Here is a 20,900-nt window from a genome sequence, read left to right on the forward strand (position 1 = left end):
TACATACATACATACATACATACATACATACACACACACACACACACACACACACACACACACACACATAATTACATACATACATACATACATGCATACATACATACATACATACATACATACATACATACATACATACAGACACATACATACACATATACATACATACACATACATACATACATACATAGACAGACAGACATACATACCATATTATCTGACCACACACACACACACACACACACACACACACACACACACACACACACACACACACACACACACACACACACACACACACACACACACATCATAAAACCCACTTTGCTACAACTGTACAAGACACACTGCCACAAGGTTATGTGAGTGGAAAAAATGTACCACATGAGAATGACCTTTGATTGCATACAGCATATATGAGTTAAACATTCTCAATTTCCAATTCATATATTTGTGACTGAGACCTCAGTATTCTAGGGTAAATAGATATGTATAAATTGATAAACTCTGACATGAAATACATCCAAATAAAACACCTCAATTCTCTATACATTTCTCTGTACACATATTTTAATTTGCCAAAAAATGTGTTCATGACATATACATTGCAAAAAGGAAAGAACAATAAAATTGATACTGTGCACACAAACAGAAACAAATTTCATAAAGAAGGACTGTCTCACAAAGTATTTGTAAAATCACAAGATTTACATTCTCAGTTTACACATTCAGTCAAAATGAAAAGTTTTTAACGCTGTCACCCCTATTCCCTTAATAATAGACTGTACTTAACCATAAATAACACAGGGATGATATAAAAATACTGTTTGATGGGGGTGGAAGGCTAAATACAGTGTGCTGGTATATTATGCTGTTGTAATTTTTGAATATCTATTGTTGCATTTTTACTAGTTACTCATAGTTTTAGTTGCCATGTCAATACTTTGAAATAATGTAACAGGTTGTCAATGTGACCTACAACTTTCCTTGCTTTCAACAACACTACAGTACAAGATTTTGAAAGATTTCTCACTGCTACAAATTTTTTCATGACAGAATATTTTTCTTGAAAACGAAAATGAAGAATGCTAGCACTGAAGGTGATGTAAATAGTTGAGATCTTTGTACTGACCAATCAATATATTTTGGCAGATTGGGTTAAAGTGGCCATATGGATGAGAATTTGGTATTTATTTTGGATTTTTATTTGATAAAACAAATTCCCTATGCTTTTATACTTGAAAAAATAATGTGAAAGAGCATATACCAAGTCCATGTTCATAACTCATAGTTTCATAGTCAAGTCCAAAACTCACAGAATTTGCTGAAACTATCTTTAATGATAGTTGATAAAAATTATGAATGCATACATACAGAACAATAAATAAAGCATGGGTCCATAATATGACAGTTAAGGCCTGTGTATATATCTACTGGTGCGTTTATAAAATAAAAATTTAAAGTTTCTATCTATGGATCAACACGTGATACTCTGGTGTGTGGTTATGGGAAGTTACTGAAATCTTCGGTGCATTTCAGTTTTTATCAAATTCTATCAAATTCAACAAAATTTCTGAATGGTGATTTATAACACATAAAACCAGTGACAGGCAAGCATTTTATGAGTGGAATTTGTTCCAACTTGGAAAGTAAATGATTGAATTAGATTAATAACACTTGGCACAGCATGTTGGAAGTATAGAGACATGTATGTTTGATAAGAACAGTATTATGGCCTCTTCACATATACAGGAAATGCCAGAGAACTTGAAATTCATCTGTGAATGTGAGCTATTGTGTAATGGCCATAAAACTGTTCATATCAAATGATGTAGTGTAATACTTGTCTCTCTACTTCCAACATGCTGTGCCAAGTGTTATAAAATCCAATTCATTTGTTTACTTTCCCTGTTTCTAACAAGTTCTGCTTGTAAATGTTTGTCTGTCGGTGGTTGTACATTGCATGGCAAAGTAGATTTACAGAGGTTGGATTACTGTATTTGTAGCACTTTGTTTTTACTTATTTTCACACTAGCTCCATCTAGACTAGGTTATCATCATCCTACCTCAGGTAGGATAGATTTGTGTCTACGTGTAGGAAGGTTACAGCGTAGATGTCTTGTGTTCCCTCCTGACTCCGTCCTGACAGTACATAGCACGAAGTCAGGAGTGTTTCAGGAAACCTTTCAAAGGTGTCGTAAGTTTCAGGACGCGTTTACGTCTACACGGGCTCCAAACTATCCTTAGTCCTACCTCAGGTAGGCAGGCTACTGACATAAAACAGCACACATGTATTTCACGGATAGCGTATTGACCGAGGTAAAATTACAGCACTGCAGTATTATTGACTTTGGCGACACAACACATGTCATAGAAAATCAAGTTTGATATACAAAGGCACTCACGTTAATTTTTTTCCACAATTTTGTCCAAGATGATGCAAACTGACTGTGAAAACCACAATCACTGTAGGTTTAACTCTTGACTTGGTTTCTGTAACTCTATGTAATCACACCCTAAATATAGGGTGTCAGGCTGTAATGGGTTAAGCTCTCTTTGATAACCATCAACAGAGATAACAGAAAAGTTTTTAAAACAACTGTGAAAGTTCACAGAAAACTCCAATCCCTCTCAACAGCTGTTTAAAAAGTTCAAAGATCTGTCTGAAGTTTGCAAGTTTAATGATTTAGATATCTGTGCTGTGACATCATCCGCCAGTATAACTTTTGTTTATCTTTCATATACTGGGTAATACATGTACCTTTCTGGTATATACATAATGGGGAATGGGCTGGGTAAAAATCAAAACTTGTAAAAACAAAGGTAAAGGGCCCTTGCCTGTATGAGGGCGCTAACACTACATGTACTATGAGGTAGTCAATTACTAGCAATAGAATCTTTGTAGATCTAATGCACTGTACTGAGGCATTCTTCTGTTTTGATAATTTGCAATCCTAACTGAGCATGCTCAGATATGAAGGATTATGGGACAAGTCTTTTAAAACTATATTTGTTTTGACTTCAAAAAAAACAACCCTTTGCCTTCAAGTATCCTCTTGACATGAGAACACAATATATTTCATGTGGAGAAAGGGGGAAATCTATGGCTAAACATGGCAGGACAGAGTTATGATATTAAATATGACAAGTTCCTGAACAGAACAAAAGTGCATGATAGAACAGAAACACACACAACATAAAAGTACACAACAGAACACAAAAGTATACTACAGAACAGAAACACAACATAAAAGTGCACAACAGTATACAACACAACACAAGTGTATAACAGAAATGTACATAACAAAACATAAAATGACACAACAGAACACAAAAGTGTACGACAGAACAGAATAGAAAAGTACAGAACACCTGAGTGCACAGCAGAATAAAAAGTCCACAATACCAGAGTGCACAATAGAACAAAAAAGTTCATCACTCGAGGACAACCTAATACATTCCTTCACAGGAACATGTCTCCTTTTACCTCACCCATTATCATAATTGTAATTTAGAAAAATTGACAAAAAGTCAAATATAATTTGACAGTACTTTCCTCTCATTATCATTTCAATTGTTAAAAATTCGTTCTACTTCAAATGTCTCACATTTAGAGCAACTGAAGAAAAAAACTAGTTTGGAAGCATAGCAGGTTGATATTTATTATACAAGCAATGCATAGTTTTGAGCCTAAAGAAGCTGTCAAACTCAAAGAGAATTCAGCTGCAAAAACTTACTGCAAAAAAACTCATAATTTGAGCAGCTCCCTCATATTCAAAACAGGAGTTTACATGACCAATCACAGTGCACTCACATGGCATTATTTAAATTTCTTGATTACCTAATATGGTGTTGTATATTTGAATACAACAGCTCAAACAATAGAATATTAGAAACATGCCCTTATTTGGTCATCTGTAGATTTCCAAAACAAAATGTCTACAAACAGACAGACAATTAACAATGCATACACAAATTCTAAAAATGTGTAAAATGCTGTACAAAGTCACATGCATACAACATCAATATCTTCTGTACAAGGGTTGCTACCCAAAAGTCAATGTTATTGTTACCATGGCTACTAAGGAATACTCAGTAGCAAATGAAAAAACAAATCAGAAAGTTTTTATTAAATTCAGCTACTATAGCCCAACTTGGGACACATAATGAAGTGATATCACCTTCCTAACGGTCTATTTAACAGACTGGTTACAAATTTGTAAAGTTCCCAGAGTGGAAAATTCCTTGTGACAGTACTTCAATGCTGTTTTCAGCAGAACTTCCATGCTGTTTTCCGCAGCACTTCAACACTGTTTTCAGCAGTACTTCTGTGTAGTTTTCAGCATTCCACAGGTCTGTCTCAACTATCTCTGCAAGTGTGAATCAATTCCAGGGCACACAGTGACATCAATGTTTTTGCCTCTACAGATTAATATCAAGCCATCTTTCTTTAACTGCACATACAAGACCCATCTGTTTCATTCAGTAAGTTAAAGGTGGCCGGATGTTACATTTCCAGTAACTTGAAGGTGACCGGATGTTACATTTCCCTTAAAACTTGAGGGTGACCGGATATTACATTTCCAGTAACTTGAGGGTGCATGATGTAATATTTCCAGTACCTTGAGGATGACTGAATGTTACATCTCCAGTAGCATGAGAGTCACAGGATGTTGAGTTAAAGTTTAGTTCGATGACTTCTACCTTTACAACTCTTAAACATGTCTATAATCTGTGAAATATCACACAGCTGAGTTTTTTCCTGGAACCTCTGTACTCAAAATTGTTTTTATATTCAACATGTATTCCAAACTCCCCATACTATCAGAAGCAAGAGCACAATCGGCACACACTTTTTTCAACAACCCAAGTATATGCAGTACAGAGAGGGTAAAAATCTCCCACTACCAGCTCCTACACCAAGGCCATTCTTCAACGAAAACGAAAAATGTAGTCCAAATTTGGTGCAAATACTTATACAAAGTCTCTACACAGGTCCTGTTTATTTGTCCTGTACATAAAAAGTGTGCAACCAACACCGTTTGTCTAACTAATGGAAGATATTGATTTTCTTTGTGATTGGTTTTCGGCACATTGGACAGTTCTTGAGAGGCTTTGCACACTTCTTACACGTACCGTGTCCACACAAGAAAACAACATTTCGTTTTGTTTCCATGCAAATAGTGCACAGCTGTGCTTCTTCCAATTCTCTCATCTTTTCCTGCATCTCTTTCACTTCCAGAGCATTTGTAATTCCACCTGCCAACTGAGTGCCATCTGGAAAAGAAAGATACAAGATAATGATGATAATCTCAATTCACCATGACAACCTTGACCTTGGGATGAATTCTGGGATCAATCCTCAAAAGTTAAACCCATGCATCTAAAATCAAATGCATTATAAGTGTACTGTGATATGATTGGTTATATAATCGACCAATAGAATTTGATATGTGTACTATACTGCGACATGACTGGTCACATTTAAAATATTGACGACTGTACAACTTTTAAAACAGTACTTACAAACCCTGGATGTTATGTCAATTGTTCGACATACCCATTATTACTAAGTTGCTACCAGCTTCAGTATTTACATATGTGTGTTTGATAATCCGTGTATGGATGTTTACATGTAGTTTTCTACAGAATGGACTAGTCAGTGTTCTACAATTTGATTGGTTATGTTTGACCTATGAACTAATCAGTGCCCTACAGTGTGAATGGCTATTTTAGACCAATGAACTAATCAGTGTACTGCAATGTGATTGGTTGCAATCGACCTATAGACTAACCAGTGTCCTACAGTGTGATTGGCTATTTTAGACCGCTGAACTCATCAGTGTCCTACAGTGTGAATGGCTATTTTAGACCTCTGAACTAATCAGTGTACTGCAATGTGATTAGTTGCAATCGACCTGTAGACTAACAAGTGTCCTACAGTGTGATTGGTTACATTTGACCGCTGAACTAATCAGCATCCTACAGTGTGATTGGTTACATTTGACCTCTGAACTAATCAGCATCCTACAGTGTGATTGGTTACATTTGACCGCTGAACTAATCAGCATCCTACAGTGTGATTGGTTACATTTGACCTCTGAACTAATCAGCGTCCTACAGTGTGATTGGTTACATATAAATCTCAATCATAAACTCCATAACTGTTGTACGTGGAGATCATCAGTGACCACAGCATTCAAACTGATGAATTCACAACTAAGAAGAAATTAAAGCGATATGATAACAGACAAGGAAACCACAACAATTCCAGTCAACAGAAGAATAGAGCAGGCATGTAATATTAGCTGTGTGCAACAGAAAGGGGTTAGGCATAGATGTGTGCAAGAAACCACAGCAAATCTAGAAGGCATGTGAACATATTTTATTTTGTCTGTCTAGTGACAAATAGTGTAGTTTCTATGATCAAACTCATTTGGTAATAACATTGTAAACTTTGATAAATATTCATTTGTTGGTGGCCATATCAAATAGTGTAGTTTCTATGATCAAACTCATTTGGTAATAACATTGCAAATTTTGATAAATATTCATTTGTTGGTGGCCATATTGGATTCAGAAATGATATGATTTTGACCGATAACTAAAAAATTTGCATGGTGACCCCTGATTTTGTTTGACATAATTTTAACTGAGAAAACGTTTGAGTAATGTAACAGCAAAAATTTAGAGTTTTATTTCTGAGGCACATACAACCTTAATATGTTTTTATTTACTGTCTCAGTTTCTGAGGTCAGTTTAAATAATTCTATTCCTTTGCTTTTGTGCATTCAAAAGAGTTATGCAATTCCAAATGTTTTCAGTTAATGAATAACTTGAAGGTTTCCTTCATCAATAGGGAACTTGCAATCCAGACTGAGCATGCTCAGACACAAAGGACTATGCGATTTTCTGTGGTTATCGTAATACCTAATCTGGAGCTACCGATAAAATAAACCTCCCACAATGGTAAGGGTGACTATGAATTGATCATTCGTGGTTGCAAACAATGTAACATTATTGTTTACAATACTATTTTGATTAGTATTTATCAACACATTTCCCATGATACAACATTCAACATGGCGGGTTTGCAAGTTCCCTATTGTGAGTGTTCTTTTTGTTCACAACCAATTCCGTCAATCTAGCTCAAATTAGTCAAATACCGCTGCCAGACAAGTTTTTGTACAACCAATCGGTAGTCATAATATATCATTGGCCTTGAACTCTAGAAAGTCACTGACATAAGACCTGTCTTCAAACAAGCTTCTACTCTAAGCAGCAGTGAAATTGCAAGAACGAAACAGCATGGTGCTTGTTAGGAGAGCACACAAGTTTTTTGTCTCTTTTTTTTTTGCAAGTATAATTACAATGGGCACCTGAAGACCTTCTATCACATTGCTTGGTGGCTGCTTGCATTTCCTGAGCTTGGTCATTTAGGAATGAGGGCACACTGGCCCTTCTCATCTGCATACCGTCTAATTTGGAAAATAAAACACCACAACACGATGAAACATTTACAACACATGCTTAAAATGGATGGAATATCATGCTTTCTGTCAAAGTAGAGTGGCTCTTTTTTTGGGATCTGCATGATGCAACATTTGCATTATTGCATGTTTTGAAATATACAAGTTGGCCGCCAACATGGCTGCAAATTAACTGTTTGTTTTGTATTTTTGAAGCTCCTGAGCATCACACGTCAATAACTTAAACTATGATCATCAGCTTGGACCAAAATCCAGATATAGAAGCACTTTTCTGAATCCTTTTTTCAAACTTTACATTTCTGTCTGTATTCCCTAGTATGTAAATTTGTCAGGGTGCCCTCAACAGTTGACGTACATCTGTGAGGGTCGACCAACACAACATATTTTACATATGTACTACCCTAACAATCAATATTCCATCTATCTTAGCATATGTCTCAACACAACAACACCAAATTTTTGTATTGCATCACCCTCTCCTGCCTATAATTTGGATTCTTCCTTGTTGTTTTGTATGGAGGGTTATTCCATACGACACAGGCAATAGAGATGATAGAACTACAATGTATGTGGGATGGGAAAATACATGCAGATATATTTGAGCATTGGAAAAGATGCATTCCTAGAAGAATATGCATTAAAGAATATTTTACACATAGAAGGAGAAAAAAAAGATTGCACCACATCAGTAACCATGATTTTTCACTTTCAAAATATACATTCTTTTTATCACGAAAATCTCAACATTGTGAAAATGTTCTTATCATTAAGACATGCAAATATCACCATTTTTATATCAAACACGGGACATTGATTTGGTCCTTTTTTCTTCACTCATCAAAATACTATGTTTATAAGGGTGGAGAATTTTACACCAACATCGATTTCCCTCATCATGGCAACAATGAACACTGTCAAAGCCCATGATGCTAATTTCCTTGCACAGATCTCTCCCAAAACATTAGTCAGTTCTAGCCATTACCCCAGAGAATGTGTACATAAAATTTCATTTGAATTGAGCCAGCCATTTTTGAGAGAATAATGAAACAGAGACAGACTGACAAACAACAAACACATGCACAGACAGACAGACAGACAGACAAAACAACCACAAATACCTCAACCTTACACTAAGTTACAGGGAGGACAAAATGCAGCAATTCCTAAAACACACACCTTTGCCAAGTTTTGAGAGAGTAATGACACAGAGACAGACTGACATACAACAAACAGATGCACAGACAGACAAACAACAAACAGATGCACAGACAGACAACAAAACCACAAATACCTCCCCCTTACAGGGAGGAAAAAATGCTGCATGACCAAGATATATTTTTGATCTTATATTCAGATAAACCAATCTCTATGTCAAAGCCATTCCTAAAATACGTACCTTTGCCAAGTTTTTGTATAATGGTAGTTTGACATGATATACACTTCTTCATCCTTGTGGCACAATCTGTAGAGAGAAAGTACACCATGTATTCACAGATGTTGTGATGAATATGGTATATCTACACTGATACATTATAATCAGTAACACTGTCAAACATAAGATATAAATACACAAATACAAATACAAACACAACCACAAACACAAACAAATACAAATGCAAATGCAAATACAAACACAACAAACACAACCACAAACAGTAATGTAAATACAATTGCAAATACAAATACAAATACAAATACAAATACAAATACAAATACAAATACAAATACAAATACAAATACGATCACACGAATTTGAATACCCCAAAGCCCTTTGAATAGCAACTCACAAATACAAATAATCCTATTCACACGAATACGAATACGAATACGAATACGAATACGAATACGAATACGAATACGAATACGAATACGAATACGAACTCACCTTTACATGCAACTTTATGTCCACATGGTTGGAATATGACATCTGCAACTGCTTCTGTACAAACTAGACAATCGACTTCAACAACATCAATTTTCTTTCTTCCTTGAACATCAAGCTACAATAGTTGAACAAGACATGTTATAAATACTAACATTTTAGTAAAATACTTCACTATACCATATTACTATTCTTTATCCTCTTCCTCTGAGAGAAAGAGGTTTACTTCTGTAGCTGAGAATGTGATTTATACACATAGAAAATCTTACCCCTATGAAAAATGTCTGCGTACATTGTACACCCTTTACTACCATATCTATGTTATTTCAACCACTTGTGCAATTTATTAAATGCAACAACAATAGTTTTACAACCAAAAATGTTTCCTTGCTCTGCAATGACATCTTAGTTTTGAACTCATCCTGTAAATAATCTACCTAGAATATTTTACGCGAATCACTAAGCTTCTTCAGATGTTATTGTATACAATTCAATGGCACAGGCTTATCAGCTGACTGCAATGTATACCATAGTTTTTGTTTGTGTCTACATTAGTTTGTCGATACTTGGTAATATTTCTGAAATGATTTAGATGTACAAATTGATGTAGTTCAGTAAAAATTGCACCCACCTTACAAACATAGCATTTCTTGAAAAGTGAAGCACAGTGCATACATGCGATCATATGACCACAAGGTTGAAACTGACAATTGGCAGGTTTACTACACATTCTGCAGTCATGTACGATTGCCGCTAAGTTGCCAGTTGTAGCGTGAACTCTGGGGTTGACTTTACCATCGACCTGTTGTCTTTGTTGTTGTTGTTGTTGTTGGTGTTGTTGCTTCACCTGTTGTTGTTCCCTTTGTCTGCAAATAAGAACAAACACATGCAATCAAATCCTGATATTGACCTTCTTTTAAACCACTTTCACAGTCCAGAGACTAAATTTATTTCCACACGTAAAAACATGGTGTGATTACTCAAAGGGAGTGTACACATTACATGATTGCATAAATGGGATGTTCAAATTGGACAGTAGCCGGAGCCCAATGCTGTGTGAAAATCTGGTCAAAATGGCAGAAGTTGTTGGCAGCCTTATGTCCCGGTCAGGACCACAAAGATTAGCAGTTACTACACAGGAAACAGCAAGCATGTAATTGATTGATCAATGGATAAATTACATGCCTGCTGTCCCCTGTGGTTAGTAGTGCATGAGTCTTACCTTCTATTTTCAGCATACTGTTTCACAACAGCTTCAACTCTAGGATCTGTTATGATATCTAGTGGTGTTTTCCTCTGGTGATTCCTGTATTCTAGATTGGCACCCTCCTGTACTAAATAACACGCTATAGCTGTACCAGTGTTTGCATCACTATCATCCATACCAAGGGTAGACCGTATCTAGGAAAATAATTCAAAAATAATTATCTATTCTGCAACAATCTTCCAAACATAAATAACCATATTGGAAGTATAAGAAATTGTCAGTACACGAATCACATAACTGTGTTTTCTTACCTAACTTATAACTTATGAAGAAGGTAAGATAACACAGATCATCTATGATTGGTGTAAATAATGTATTCACATATTCAAATTTGTGTGTTTTCTTACCTCAGCTACCATTGGTGAAAGCTAAATAATATATGTAAGGTCTTCAGTGATTGGTGTATATTGTGCAATCACATATTCAAATGACGAGAATTTTCTTACAACACCTACTACTGGTGAAGGTAAGATAATAAGAAAGGTCTTCTGTGATTGGTGTACATTGTGTATTTACAAATTCAAATAACTATGTTTTATTACCCCAACTACCATTGGTGAAAGCTAAATAAGATATGTAAGGTCTTTTGTGACTGATATAAATTATATATTCATATATTCAAATGACTGTTATCTTACCTCAGCTACCATTGGTGAATTGTCTACAACAGTAGATACAGTTTGCCTCATTAATGCAAGATGAAGACATGTGTCACCGTCCTCATCTTCTACGTTGACATTGGCTCCTTTACTGACCAGCAGTTCTATGAGTGATGTATGCCCCTGACTAACTGCCAGCAAAAGTGGTGTCTGGTACCGATTGTTTCGACAGTCAATTTCAACTTGTCCCTAAAAGTGAGAAGAAAGTTATTAGTGAAAGTCACGGAATGATTGCACAGTACATTTTACCATTCAACAAACAGACTCCTTAACTTTATGCAAGTGCCTAGTTAAACGTTTAAAGCCTGATACCCTATATATAGGGTGTAATTACAGAGTTACACAAACTAAGTCACTTAAGGGTTTTACAGTGTCATCATTCTCAAAGAGTGACCAAGTTTAAAGGGGCATGCCACTACAGGAAATAGATGTATTTTCATAAAACTTTGACTTCTGGAGACATTTCATGATTTCACATCACACAAATTTTGTACGATTGCCAGTAAACACAAAACTGACCACTGATTCAATATACTCACTGAAATGCAGCGAAAGTTATATCCTGTAGGTGTCCACAATTTCAGAGGATTTGTGAATGTGTTTGTGATTAAATGTACATTGAACAATCCTGACCATTAAGTATAGTAGGTTTTAGCATAGACTCAGGCCTCCATCGTGGTTTTAGCAAAGTCTTTCAGGCCAAGGGTTAGTATGGTTGACATCTCACCCCTCCACTGTGGTTTTAGCAAAGTCTTACAGACCAAGTGTTACTATGTTGACATCTCACCCCTCCACCATGGTTTTAGCAAGGTCTTACAGACCAAGTGTTAGTATGGTTGACCTCTCACCCCTCCACCATAGTTTTAGCAAGTTCTTTCGGACCAAGAGTTATTACGGTTGACCTCTCACCTTTGTAATTAGAGTCTCTGCCACATCTCTATGTCCATTCAGTGCTGCTAAATGCAGAGCTGTAAAACCGTCGTCTTTCTTAACATCCCCAAGCTGCCTGGCTTTGATCAATAACTTCTCTGTTGCACTACAAACCAAATACAGGTAAAATATTAATGTAATTTGTAGTACAACCCCATTTTACACTGCTTAGTACAGCAAAACGTCCAGTGAAATGATATCCACTGTTTTTCCCTTAGGTTTGGGAATTTTAGTCACAGGAAATGGGGAATCAGGTAACCTGGAGAGTGAAATCACGTAAACATGACACACAGTAACCACTCATACATTGCAAAACCATTATGTTTGTAAACTTAGTTAAAATTTACTGGGGAAACTCTGGTTCATTTGACCTATTTCCCTATCCTTAACAAATACACTGGTAGGGAAGTGATGATATTAAAATGACTGGGGAACCCTGGGAGATTTTATCCATGATATTTATTGCACTAAAATACTACTATACATATGAAATGAATCTATGATATCTCTAGATAATAGTGTTTTACATGAAGTTGTAAACTTTTCTAGTTATAACAAGTCAATATCTTGAGTTCATATACTGTCAGTATGGTGCCACTGCCCCAAGACAGATCCCACACTACTGAAATGAATAGCGCCCCCATGAGTTGGCTTTCGGCCACCTCACCAACCAAACAATATCAGCAACCTTAGTATTTGGATAACATACTAGTAACTCTGTACACATATAACCGTTCTGTTGACATAACTGAACTCCATTTTTTCATTTAAAACTTAAAACTAAAATTGTATTTTGGAAAGAAATGTGTTCCAAAATTTTAACTTTGGTAATATAATTTACAAGAATGTAATGGATCCCAAAGATATTTACAAGGTACGGTAAATTTCTGTATTTTAGCAATAAACTGACCAACTTTTCAAAAAATCTTGTGATATGGGGAAGTAACAAAAACATGTCAACATCGTGTTTAATATGAGACAAGGGGATTTGAAGGTCTTTCAGTAGAGAACAAACTGTTTTAATGTTCTCATTAAAAAAAATTTGAGACATACAGGCATGTCAACATTGCATCTAATACGGTATACGAAACATGAAATTGTAAATTAAGGTCTCAACAGAAAACAAAACTTTTGATGTAATGTTATCATTTTGCAATTTGCAATATGCAGGAAAAAAATGTGAACATTGCATTTAATATGAAACAAGAAATTGTTTGAAGGTTTTTCAGCAGAAAAAAAACATGAACACTGCATCGATTACTAAACAAGAGGTGGTTTGAAGGTGTTTAAGAAAAACAAAAAACTTGAAGAAAAAACATGTCAATTTGAAGTGTTTGTGGACAATAGCCGTCTCAGTGGTACTTACAAGTTATTTCCTTTAAGTGCAGCATGGTGAAGCACATTAAAGCCCCTTTTATTGCGTAGAGTAAAATCAGCACCTGGTCCATCTATCAACATCTCAATTACTTCTTTGTTAGCTTTGGCTATAGCATCATGTAAGGCCGTGTCTCCGTACGAATCCTGGTAGAGAATAAATTGACATTAATTTGGCCAAATATCACAACATTTTTCGGTTTTTGCAATCAATTCATCACGTAAAATTAAAAGTATGTCACCTTAAACAAAGTCTAATTTGTTAGCTTTGGCTATAGCATCATATCAAGCTGAATCTCTGTATGAATTCTAGTGTATAAATTTACATTAATTTGGCTGAAAATTACACCATTTCTCGTTTCTTCACTTTTTTCCTTCTATCAATTAATCACAGGCATGTGACCTTTTAAAAATTTAAAACAAAGGATCGTTTGTTAGCTTTGTCTATATAGTCTGATGTACGGTAGTTTCGCAATAAACTATAAATCCTGCTTGTGTATAAATTTAAATCCAACTGGGTGAAAATCACTTTCTTTCAGCATCTCTCTTTTTTAGTAATTTTTGTTCAAATCAATTGTTTACATATATTTGAGATAATTATATCATAATTGCATAAAATTAACATTTAAAAAAATCTTTTTCAGTAGATAAAAAATTCCTAAGATTTAAGGCTATGGATGAACTCTGAAGTATAAATTCATGTTCAAAAATGAATGCATCAAGCTCAGAATAAAGAGAGGTTTGTCAAAACATGTTTTTCCACACTTTGGACTCAATCTCTCTGACAGTAACCCTTGGCTTTACCTTCACACATTTCATACAACCATGCTAACAATACACAATACAACTTGTCTGCATGTTTTTGTCACCTGTGTGGTGTCTCCTTCAACTGATCATTGTGTCACTGCTACGTTGTGACACAACTTGCTCAACACACGAGAGACAATTCTGTCACTTGAAGTGGACACATTGGTGAAAGACAGAGGCATACAGTCACTTTGTTAGACTTAGTTTCATTCGTGTATGCATATGCCGTGGCAGAAGGCAAATCTACACAGCAGAATTTATGGTTTCACTCATGTCTACATATAACATGGCAGAAGCAAACCTAAACAAAGTTGTAAGATTACAGGAGCCAGGAAGTAGACATTGAATTTGTTTTGCTATTTATTCTATATAATGATATGGTTAACTTGAGAATAACACCTAAACTAGAAAACAAAATTAGAGCTTATTTGCACGTTTTTAAATGCTATGAAATCTGTAATTTGCATTGTTGAAAACAAAATAAAAATTTGGACTGGCTAAGGAAGTCATCAACATTAGCCTTGCAGCACTTGAACAAAGATTCTTTCAATAGACTAGAATTCTTTATATTGAAGCTGGGAGAGAGAGAGAGAGTGTGTGTGTGTGTGGGGGGGGGGGGGGGGTAAGGTGAGGAGACAAGTAACAGAAATGTTGTAAATAGTTACACTGGCTTACCTGTAAGTTGACATTACAATTATATCTAAGCAGTACTCGGACACATTGTATATGACTTTTATTGACTGCTACATGTAGACAGCTACAGCCAGCATTATTGACGGCATTCACCTTGGCACCTTTGGATAGCAACAATTGAGCTACTTCTGGTGCATTTCTGGAATACAAATGACAGTTCATCAAAATAAACTTGAGGTTGAAAATGAAAGACTATATAAAGCAGTGATTTACCAAATATGGTAAGATATAAAGTTGTGACCAAATATGGTATAAATGTAGCTGTAACTTATACTAAATCTATGACCAAATATGGCATGAAATGTAGCTGTGACTTACCAAATATGGTATAATAAATCTATGACCAAATATGGCATAAAATGTAGCTGTGACTTACCAAATATGTTATAATAAATCTATGACCAAATATGGCATAAAATGTAGCTGTAACTTACCCAAATATGGCATAATGTAAAGCTGTATCCCCATCTTGATCTTGTAATTCTAAGGTAGCCTTTGCAGAGAGTAGAACTTTGACAACATCGAGATGTCCTTGATGACTTGATACTTGCAAAGCTGTCTTACCAGAACTCTTGATATCAACCTACCCATGACAAATAGACATATACGATTTGTACAAATTGATATATCACTCATTACATATACAAAATTTGTATCACCTATTTTTATATTTTGGTAGGTTTTTTAGTTTTAGTATGTTCAGAGATTATCGAAGTACAAAAGTGGTAAAGTATAATTTCCATGATTACAAAGGTTTACAAAATGCAGACATTTCAAAAGTAACCTTGATGAAGCAGAGCTCGAAATTAACGTTTTTCTTTGGTAGTCCCAGTGAGTTAGCAATTTCAGAAAGTGGTAGCCCAAGGATTGTGACCTGTAGTCTTATATTCCAGAACTGAAAACAGAGTTTCTCTATTTGAAATATATGTGTTATTCAAATACTTTCATGTCTGTAAATCTTCCATCCTTTAAATCATCGCATCATCAGTGGTACACTGGTAGCCTGAGTGGGCTACCAGCTGTAAATTATGGTAGCCCCATGACAAGAATTGGTAGTCTGTGGACATGGGACTATTGTAAATTTTGAGCCCTGTGAAGTAATACCCCAAAAGAATGTCTGACAGTTCATTGTAGTGATTCTTCAAAGCAACTATCATCTCACAGAAATCTTCTCACCCATCAAAGTAACTTACCTTTGATGGATGTTTTGATACAAGGTCTCTGACTTTTGACGTATTTCCCTGGGCAGCCTCTCCAACAATTCTGTCTGGACTGTCTGAGTTGCTTTGTGAAATGATTAGTTGGTCAAGTAACGTTGATAGTGAATCTGTACAAACACAAGTGCAAAACAAAGAATTAGTTATTTTCACAGAATTCACAAAATTGAAAAGCATATTTCGTCGTGTCAACAGTAAGGTCGTATCTGCCTATACAATTGCATAGCAGATATGACCTTTCTGCACTGATGCGACAATTTCAACTTTAATTCTATGCTTTGACTTACAAGTTCAGAAAGAATGCTGGCAAAGTATTCATGAAATTTGTCCTATCAACAGAGTTATAGAAAACCGTTCTTCAATAATATTATGTTCTGACTTTATTAAATAAGGGGGTATGGGGTGCTACAGACACAAATATTACCAATGTGAGTGTCTTCAAAGATATAACAACGAAGCGAGAAATGGAACTAAAAACTCTGCAAGTGCTAGTTTACTAGTTTCTAAATCTTCTCTAGTGCAAGAGATGTACTTACTTGTTTCTAAATCTTCTCTATCAGCTGACATAGTGTTATTGGCATCCTGTTTACTTCCATGTACTTGTACTAATGATGCACACGATGGGTTGTAGGTCCATGTAGAACCATTTACTGAAACTCTCAGATCACCATCTGTGTACACTTTCAACACTTTACCATTTTTACCTAGTGTCTGACAAAGTATTAAACTTGTATGTTAAAATCAACATTTGTTATTACATGTATTATAGTTTCACTAGCTGCAATTGGAATGTTATTTATGACTTACTCACAATATTGTACAACATCATGAACAGTATTGAATACTGTGAGACAACTTTACACTAGCTGCAACTGGAATGTTATATATGACTTACTCACAATATTGTACAACATTAACAGTACTAAATACTGTGAGACAACTTACTGCCTTCATACTCTCGGTCCACTCTCCATGACCAGCCTGTAATTTTTTCACCGTTTCCAAATCTTCAGTAATTTTGACAATATCTCCGATAGAAAACATGTCGACCTACAAACCAATGAATAGAGATCAATCAGTATAGTTTATTCCATCAATTGGGAACTTGCAATCCAGACTGAGCATGCTCAGATGCAAAGGACTATGGAGCTACCGATAAAATAAACCTCCCACAATGGTCAGGGTGACTATGAATTGATTATTTGTGGTTACAAACAATGTAAAAATATTGTTTACAATACTAATTGATTAGTATTTATTATCACATTTCCCATGATGCAACATTCAACATGGCGGGTTTGCAAGTTCCCTATTGTCTACTTATGAGTAGTCTAGAGCCTATCCATGGCTTCAAATCTTAAGATCTCCCTTCATTCCGTCTAACTCAATGAAATCATGAACCAAAAGTTGTTCATTCAAATGAGTAAACCCCAACTGTTAAAATGATGTGAACTGTCTCAAAGTGTAGAATGTGTATTTTCTTATTGGATTCTGCGTAGTTGTTACAATGTATCAAACAGAGAGAGTGAACAGTAATCTGAAATGTGCTGTACAACACCTTCAAAATTTTAGCAGAGAGGCTTGCGATGAAATGGACTGAAGAAAGAAATATTTTTGACTTCATTGTCCGAGTGTGAGTGATATAGATGAAAGGATGATGCGGTGTTATATTATTGTAACAAAAAAAATTGTTACAGAATGGTTACGTGGTTTAAAGGGTGGTATAATCCTGGGGAGGAAGGGAGAGGAGGTCCTTTATTTTAAAATAAACTGAAGAATTTATACACATTACTATATTAAAAGGAGTACTTTGCACAATATTGTCCTGAATCTAACAGCTTTTTTAAATTACATTATCAATGCAAATATACAAAGTACTTCTGAAAGGAGTACTTTCACATGATATTCTCCTAAAACTAATAGCGTTTTCAAATTACATTATCAATGAAACAAATATCGTTCTTTATAGATGTTATTACTACGGAAAATGTGCTATCGGCAAACTAAGACAGACAAACCATTAAATCTACTATTGCCTGATGTAGTAGATTACACAAATGGGTGACAGCAGTACCTTTGTTATATAGATATAATCACCATGTAATCAGGATAGTGTAAACATTGAATGAGGTTGAGTGCATGACATGTGAAAAACTTGCTTTCAAAGACACCACTCTAGTGTGTACTAAGTATGTAATTACATCAATGCAATGCCCATTGATAGCTTATATCCACATGTCGCAATGATAGTTTTACAACCAGTGACAGGTAAGCATTTACAAGCAAATCTTTTTACAAACAGGGAAGTAAACAACTGAATTGGATTACACTTGGCACAGCATGCTGGAACAGCAGAGATTTGTATTACATTTCAGTATAGATTTATACCTCTTTACATGATAGTTTACATTCGCAAATGAATTTCAAGTTCCTCTGGCATTATGTACATGAAAAGATGGCATAAAACTATTCTTATCAAACCATACTTGCCTCTGTACTTCCAACACACTTGGCCATATGGATATGCCAAGTGTTATTAATCCAATTCATTTATTTACTTTCCCTGTTTGTACAAGTTTCACTTGTAAATGCTTGCCTGTTGCTGGTTGTAGTTAGTGTCTGTGTTAGTTTGCTGATTTATATTCAACTGTTGTATTTTTATTCACCCTCCCAATAAATTCCATGTTAAGTACACTGCATACTACACTGCATACTATACTACTATGTTAGTTACAACTTGTTAAGTTTAAATTTGTTAAGTTACAGTGACATTACAAATACAAAGATACAGTTGTAAGTACAGCAGATGAGATTAATTAAGGCCAGAAATATAGTTTGGTTTCTTATCTCTGTGCAACATTGGTAATATTTGAAATAAAGTAATCTTACTGAAGACAATGGAGATGTTTACTTTTTAAACTCATAACAATAATGTCTTGAGAAAGACTACATTTGTTTTAATTTCAGTTTTTCTAAGACAGAAGAGTTCATTAATTTAAAGAATAGATGGAGAATATTTCAATTGATTGATGTATTGTAAAACATTATAGATGTGTGTGTATTCAGTGATACGTATAAATGGCAAATTTGAAATGCCAGCACAAATCAGAGGCCACAGAGGGTTGAAATTGAGAAGTATAGCAGAGGGTTGAAATAAATTCTTTTAGATGAAAACAGACAATTGTAGCAGAGGGTTGAAATTAAGGATTATAAAAAGGGGGTTGAAATTAACAATTGGAATGAGGGTGGGGTGAAATTGACAAATGTATTGGGGGTTGAATTTGATGATTATAAAGAAGGGGGGTGAAATTGACAATCATAATGAGGGTGGGGGTGAAATTGATAAATGTAGTGGAGGGTTGAATTTGACAAAGGTGGCAAAGGGTTGAAATCTGTAAGTGTACTGATGGATGAAAATGAATGAATGAATGAAGCAGTGGGTTACAGTAGAAAACTAATGACAAAGTCATCATAAACGAGGTCAAAATTTCTGTCTCTACATCATGTCACTGTACCAACCCAGTCATGTATGGGTAACCATGTTTGTACCAACATACGCCAAAAAATAGGTAATTTTTGACAACAGTTTTGACAAGAAACAAACCAAATTTTTGGCTGGATGCTTACAAACGAAGAGAAAAACAACACCTATGAATTGTGAATGTAAATGTTACCTTACTGCGAGCTCTTACCTTGGCAAGAGCTCCTGGATGAAATGTCCACCTGGTACCACTACCAGGGTATTGCACACGAATATCACCACGTTCTGTTACTCGATGTACAAAACCTATTTTACCTACAAACTAAATCAATAAATATATTATGTTAGTTTATGTTGCTTGTAAAATGAGGAAATCCGACTCAGAGGAAACCCCACACAGAATGAATATCACCCTGATCTGTGTTACTCAGAATCAAGGGAAAACCAGAACAGGATGTATATCACCCTGCTTGTTACTCGATGTACAAAACTTATTTTACCTACAAACTAAATTAAATAAATATAATTATGTTAGTTTATATTGCTTGTAAGATAGGAGAATTTGAATCTGGGGGTAAACCAGGATACTGAACATGACTACCACCATACTCAAAGTACAAAACTTACAGCCCAATTCAAGTTACTGTCCACCAGTTCTGTTTGCTACAACCATGCAGAAACTACTAAGAACTGCCTATGTTAGTTACAATGTTGCAAGTTCTTGCTACATTTTACTAGTAAGTTTTTGCTACATTTTACTAGTAAACCATTTTAATATACTGCAACTAGACACGGACAAACGGGTGCCAATGTTTTGATATGTGTATGGTGGCATGTTAGTTCATTTCATTTAGACAAAATGTTGTAAGAAACTACATTTGCTCAATCTTGCTTTCTTAAAGTGTAGCATGTACAGTTTTTTATTGGTTTCTGCATGATTCTATCAAACAGTGACTGAATAATAACTTGAAATGGGTTTGTATTGCACCTAGAAAATAAATGATAAATAAATAAATAAATGATAAATAAATAATAAATAAATAAATAAAAGTAAATAAATAAATAAATGAATAACTATGTTAGTGCATGTCACTTGTAAG

General features: G+C 35.1%; 1 protein-coding gene across 1 annotated transcript in view; it reads right to left on the minus strand.

The window, feature by feature from the left end:
- Nucleotides 1–580: 580 nt before the first annotated feature.
- The window catches only part of LOC144451176 (E3 ubiquitin-protein ligase MIB2-like), a 45,348-nt gene continuing 25,028 nt past the window's right edge, over nt 581–20,900 (minus strand). The window contains exons 7-20 of the mRNA XM_078141973.1: nt 19,994–20,122; nt 17,265–17,369; nt 16,856–17,030; nt 16,296–16,429; nt 15,537–15,685; nt 15,085–15,241; nt 13,595–13,749; nt 12,208–12,334; nt 11,278–11,487; nt 10,595–10,773; nt 10,004–10,238; nt 9,376–9,490; nt 8,887–8,952; nt 581–5,277 (exon numbers count right to left, since the gene is read on the minus strand). Coding sequence (XP_077998099.1) covers nt 5,051–5,277; nt 8,887–8,952; nt 9,376–9,490; nt 10,004–10,238; nt 10,595–10,773; nt 11,278–11,487; nt 12,208–12,334; nt 13,595–13,749; nt 15,085–15,241; nt 15,537–15,685; nt 16,296–16,429; nt 16,856–17,030; nt 17,265–17,369; nt 19,994–20,122 — 2,163 coding nt within the window. The 3' untranslated portion in view covers nt 581–5,050. The remainder of the gene's footprint in view (nt 5,278–8,886; nt 8,953–9,375; nt 9,491–10,003; nt 10,239–10,594; nt 10,774–11,277; nt 11,488–12,207; nt 12,335–13,594; nt 13,750–15,084; nt 15,242–15,536; nt 15,686–16,295; nt 16,430–16,855; nt 17,031–17,264; nt 17,370–19,993; nt 20,123–20,900) is intronic.

This window comes from Glandiceps talaboti, chromosome 21 (genome assembly GCF_964340395.1).
Source record: "Glandiceps talaboti chromosome 21, keGlaTala1.1, whole genome shotgun sequence".
Classification (NCBI taxonomy): Eukaryota; Metazoa; Hemichordata; class Enteropneusta; family Spengelidae; genus Glandiceps; species Glandiceps talaboti.